This window comes from Nanorana parkeri, unplaced genomic scaffold (assembly GCF_000935625.1).
Source record: "Nanorana parkeri isolate BGI_ZX_2015 unplaced genomic scaffold, ASM93562v1 scaffold286, whole genome shotgun sequence".
Classification (NCBI taxonomy): Eukaryota; Metazoa; Chordata; class Amphibia; order Anura; family Dicroglossidae; genus Nanorana; species Nanorana parkeri.
In genome coordinates this window covers 704,914-710,913 of record NW_017306554.1, presented here as the reverse complement: position 1 = coordinate 710,913, position 6,000 = coordinate 704,914, and the positions used below count along the sequence as shown (strand labels likewise).

Genomic DNA, 6,000 nt, shown 5'->3' with positions numbered 1-6,000 from the left:
AATAAAACATTTATAAAAAATAAAAAAGTAAAAGATAGTACAATGAATAACATTTTTTAAAAGTAAATAAATAAATGAAAAAGTAAAAATAAATAAAGAAAACATGAAAAAAATTAAAACAAACCCTGCTGCCCCCGCCATTTGGTTGCCATTCTCCATGGGGGGTGGGTTGGCAGGGAGGGGATACATTCCCAGATAGCAAGGATAACTTGCCACAAACTTGTGGCAGGGTTAAATTGTAATTCTTGTTAATTTGCTGCACTAATTTCCTGCCAAGTTGTAGACTTGCAGCACACTTGCAGCACAAGTTCTAGTTGACACTTTTTGAATTTGTATCAAATTTGCTTGGCAAGTCTACAGCTGCAGGTCTTAGCAAGAGCTCTGCAAGTGTACAGCACTTTTGCAAAGCACGTTAATCTGGAGACTTGCAATGCAGACTTGCTGTAATTGTGCAGCAAAAATTGTGAAGCAAGTCTAGCAATAGTTTAGCAAGTCATTTTCAAACTTGCAGCTCAATTGCTTGCTATCTGGGTTGTGGAACCCGGCCAGAGTAAATCCGGGCCTGATTAACACACTTTTAAATTATGTTTTACAGATTGCGATTTTAGGCACATAAATACATTATATGGGTTTACATCATAGCTGATTGAACATAATATGCCAGATAGTAAACATACTAGAATGCACTAAGGGGTCTAGCTTTATTGGGTTCGCTCAGTATTACAGCAGCTGTTTAGAGCTAAGGAGCATAGGAATTTCCTATGCTCTTCAAGTCCATCAAGCAGCAGTAATTCCATTAAAATGGCTTTCACCCAGGCCCAGCTATGTGCTAGGCGAAGTTTTTATAAATCTGCCCTTTAATGTACACTATACAATATACTTAAAGTGTATGATTATATATAAAGATAGAGAGAGAGAGTCATACCTTGTGGCCGTGTTGGGTCAATGGAGTTTGGCAGCAAAGGCTGTGAACCTGGAACCCCAACAGGGGGCTATAGAAAACAAAATTGTATGTTATATGTTATGTAGGAACAATAATTAGAGCAAGAATACTTAGGAATAATACTTAAAGCAGACATATCATACATCTGGGTATTAAAAAAAAAAACATTCAACGAAAAAAAATGCATAAGAGGAGATCACATTCAGTAAAAGCACCTGTCCAGTGTCCACATCTTTAGTAGATATAGCAGATCTAGAGGCAACTACAGTTATAAGCAAATCTCAACTTTAAAATCTAAGCCCCCCAACTTGCGAGTTTCCCTATTACTCTAAGGGAGGTTACCCATCACATTGGTACTTTTTAGAAAAAGTTGATATTTGCATATGAGTTCAGCTGCCTCTATCTCTAGGTCTACTATATCTATTAAGGATTTAGACAGATGGTTTCACTGACGGTTATGCATTGTTCTACTGATCCTGATACTAAAGCATTACTACTATGAGCTATGCATTTAATACTTGAAGGTTATTGTAAACAGACCTGATTTGGCATTCTGAGGGAAGGTCGAGGGCCACCAGGATACCGAGGGGACATGAACGGCTGAGAACACAAAAATAAGGAAATATTAATAAGGTAATTGCTATAAATTATCCAGCAATCCCATCCCATGATTGATTATCCACATTATGATATAATATAGTTTTATGAGGAGAGACTGTCTGAAGAGATCATTAGACTGGCTAATAGATCCTCTTGGGCTTAAGATGCTCTTTTGTTATTTAGGGTAGATCCACAGAGAGTAGTTGAAAAAATGTGTAGCTGTTATTTTTTATGTACAAAAGAAACGCTCTGATAAATGACGCGAGAAGGTAAATATGATTTTGCAGCCCATGGCTGCACTGGAGTCTCCTCTTTAATGTCTTATACTGCAATAAAAGGGACACGCTGCATGCTATGGGCAAAAAATACTTCTATCTTTAGAACTGCGAAATACCATATGACTGGGCAGATGTAAATATGCAAACGGTAAAAATCTGATTTGATGGCATGGAATTATTGCTTTATTGTTATCTTCCAAAAGGATATGCCAAACATTAGGCAAGAGATGCTATTCAAGGATCAGAAACAGTAGATGTTTCATCTCACAATGACATAAGGAAACTTATAAACCTAATCTTTAAAGCGGTTTAAAAAAATGAAACAAGCAGTTCCCTGCAAAGAAAGCAATTCATATTTACCTGTCCCATTGCCCACACCCCCAAATTCTGCTTCTTTGCAGTTCTAAGCTTGATGAAAAATTTTCAGCATCTGGAACACTTCCAGTGTGTCAGATTTATGGTTCCCTACTGCATTCTGTAGTTCCTCCCCCTCTGTGGCCTGCAATGCCCTAGGGGATGGTGGAGGAAACCACAGAGCACAATAGGGAAGCCAACATCCGACACTACTGGTAGTGTCAAATGCTGAACATTCTTCAGTAAACTTAGAACTTCAAAGAAGTGGGACAAGGTAACCATTCACTGTTTTCTTTGCAGGAAGCTGATCTATTAATTTATTTAAAATAGCTCTTTAGCCATAACCTAATTAGACATCAACACTAATGATAACCCAACAGAGGTTCAAACTTTTTTTCATTTCAGTGACGGGACAAAGGATCAGTAGTTATTCTGATATAATTGGGTCTTACAGCAGCCTTAAGGAGGAATTAGACACTGGCATACAAAAAAAGCCATTGACCAGCCAGGTATAACCCCTTCCACTCCCAGCTTGCCTCAACAACACAGAGCTGCCTGAAGAATCTTACAGTTGAAGCTGGCATCAATGAGGCCTGAACATCTACCAAGTAAAACTTAAAGAATGTATGAACAAAAGACCAGGTGGCAGCATTGCAAATCTGGGAAACAGTTGCCTGATGCTTTAAAAACCCAAGAGGCACTATAAAAATGGCTGCTTACTTGCTCTTTTCTGAAAGAAAATATTTTCTCTAAACTGATTTTTCCTCTGGAATGCAAAGAGGGTAGGAAGTTAATCCTTAACCTCACTAACCCTGTCTGCACTGTGCTGGCAGATGTAATTATAAGTTGTAAACTAGATTTGAAGTCTGTCCGTTAAAACAAAAGGTTAAAGATCTAGAAGCATTTTTATGTTAATGAGTGTCTCAAGTCTTTCCATGGTGACAGCCAGAGTTTCCTGTCACTTTGAAATTGTAGTCCAACTACACACACATAAAACATAAGAACATAAAGTAATCAAATTTATCTGCAAGCTTATTCCATGGAGTGCAATGGAATAGGGATATAATGGCAGCAGTAAAATATACCAAAGTCTAGTAGCTCCCGAAGTTCAGCTTCATGTGGCATAACAATTAGAGCCAAGAGAGACTGAACACATCATCAGCAGTGCCATGGCTCTGTACCTGAAAAGCGCTCTGTGGCTAAAACAATACCAGACAGACTTAATAGAGTCACTGTCAGAACTCAGTGCCGAAGGGCACATTGCAAAGTAGATCCACAACCTTCTGTCCTGCTGGGTCCAGGTATGGCCACCTGAACATAGCAGTGTGTAGATGAATTCTTGATTGAAGTCTTGAGGAAAAGTGTAAAAAACTGAAAAAAGGGGGAAACCTTTCTCAGAAAGATGCTCATTCTCCTAGCAACACTAGCAAAAAAACTGAGGCATGCTTGGAATTATACCTGGCTGGCCAACATTTTTTTTGTTTGTCAGTGTCCAGTTCCTCCTGACAAGCAGCCAATCATATCAAAATAACTCGTGTTGATCTGTCCCTTACTGAACAACAAAGAACAGTGTTTTGTAGGACTGCAGCTAACGATTATTTTCATAATTCAATTAGTTGCCAGATTATTTTTTTAACGAATCGATTGGTTGCATTAAAATTCATTCTGTCTCTCTCTCTCTCTTTCCCTCTCTCTCTCTCCCCAACCAACTAACTGATAATGAGAATAGTTGCTAACTATTCTCATAATCGATACGTTGTTGCTGTCTGTGTCATTAACCCTGAACAAGCATGCAATTGTTGAATCCAAAATATGTTTTATGTTTTGCTTTTGGATTGAGTAGGGATGGGTATGGAGCTCCATTCTGTTTCTATTAATGTCTGTCTGGGACCATTGGCACTAGGACAGAAAGTGATGGAAAATCCAAAATGTTACAGCCATTGCTAGAACAGGAGGTGGGGGGAAATATTTCAATCACACAGTTCTGGTTAGAACTGTAAAGGGGGAGAAATCCACTCACTTTGTAGAGATGTCCTCTCACTTCCTTTTCTGACTGTGGGAGGTGAAGGGAAAGAGGACACAGAGGAAAAAAAATAAACTGACACTCTACACCCTATGGTCAGTGCTAGTACTCTCACTGAAGATAATTCCAAGAAAAGTTATACCATTAGTAGTGCCAAAAATATTATTGTGTGCAAAAATGTGTCTAAACAAATAAATGTCAATAGTAAAAATTGCAGCGCTGACATTTATTGCAACAAACTATCTGTCACAAAAAACCTGTGTTAAATGCAATGATCCGATCTGTGTGTACTTGTATGACTGGTTAGCATTGTGGCCTGTTTTCTCTTCAACTTTGGGCTTGTAACTGAAAATAATGATGTAGAGAAGGACTAAAACCAATGAAAGTGCTCTGTCATACAACCTCAGAATGAAAATACTTGTCTTGATTGTACATTGAGTTAAAACGGCTTTTATTCAACACACCTGTAATGCAATTCAATGCTTTAATTCCTATACAATACTTTTTATTGTCTTAGGGGGTATTCACAAAGGAGCCTTTGGCAGCTTTGTGAATAACCCCCTTAGTTTCTCATAACATGCAAAAATAAAATCAGTAGGACTGTTCCTTTCAGTAGTTTAGCTGTAATTTGGATTACCTGGGATTGCATGGGAAAGATTTGCAGTTAAATATGAATGCATAGCTTCTCTGAAGACCAATATGGAAGAAGTTGATCACCTTGTGTCACCAACTGCATAAAGGCATTATAATTTAGTTATAGCTATAATGAACTTGCCACATACTCTGTACTTTAAATGATAATTTCCATCCATAACAGCTTAAACTGTTTCCAAAATCAAAAGGCAGAGCATTATAGGTAATGTCAATGTAGCTATGTAGCATACTGCTTAGAATTACCTGACTGTGTGGACCCATCATGGGGTTGTTGGGGTTGTGTGGAGGAGGTTGTGCATGAGGTGATGGCTGAGAACCAGGAGGCCCCTATAAAAAAAATATTGGTTAAAACAGGTATTTCAGCAAATTGTACGAGACATAGTAAGGGTCATTCGACTTAATACTGATGCTTACATTTTTGGTAGCTGCCGTTGTTAAAAACCCCTTATAATTTCTTATATTTTTGGGGGTTTCTAGTGGTGAGATCTCTGAGCTTGAAATACCTAGTCTGCAGATTTTCCACAGGCCTAATGAAGGGGGTCCTATTCTCCCTGTTGGATTTTTATTTCAATTCAAATAATTGAGAATGCAACAAGAGGAATGGGGACATCCTTGTTATACTAGGTGAAGAGACATAAAGAAGGGTAGGTTCAGTGTCAGGGAATTGTGCTGTTGGAATACCCTAGAGATATAAAAGTCAGTGGGTGATTTAATTCACTGGACCTTACACTCACATTTCATTATTGGGTAAATTGAGAGTGTCATAATAAAACATAATTAAACACTTCAACAACTAAACAATTCAAATGTGGTTTTAACTAACAAACTGATTTTTTTTTTCAGTGTAAAATTAATAACACTTTTACAAATGCTTTAACCCAGTATGTAGCAGAGGGATCAGATATCAATTTTTTAACTATCCAAAGACTGAAGATTAGGGCAAGTTTGGGTTTGTCACACTCCCTACTATGGGTTTGCGGGAAATCCCTGGGGTTTGCAAAGTTTGCGTAGCTTTTTATACCTTTTTTTCTGACAATCATTTGCTTATTAGCCCTAGAAATAGCCAGAACTGAATAACAAGATTTGCTCCTCATAGACTTCAATTGTGTTTACCACAAAGTTTGTAAACTTTGAGCAAGATTTGTGAA

General features: G+C 37.9%; 1 protein-coding gene across 1 annotated transcript in view; it reads right to left on the bottom strand.

Moving 5' to 3' along the window:
* Positions 1-6,000, bottom strand: part of SSBP4 (single stranded DNA binding protein 4) — a 372,115-nt gene that overhangs the window by 28,711 nt on the left and 337,404 nt on the right. Inside the window, exons 6-8 of the mRNA XM_018557491.1 lie at positions 5,096-5,179; positions 1,484-1,543; positions 926-992 (exon numbers count right to left, since the gene is read on the bottom strand). Of these exons, the coding sequence (XP_018412993.1) occupies positions 926-992; positions 1,484-1,543; positions 5,096-5,179 (211 nt within the window). The remainder of the gene's footprint in view (positions 1-925; positions 993-1,483; positions 1,544-5,095; positions 5,180-6,000) is intronic.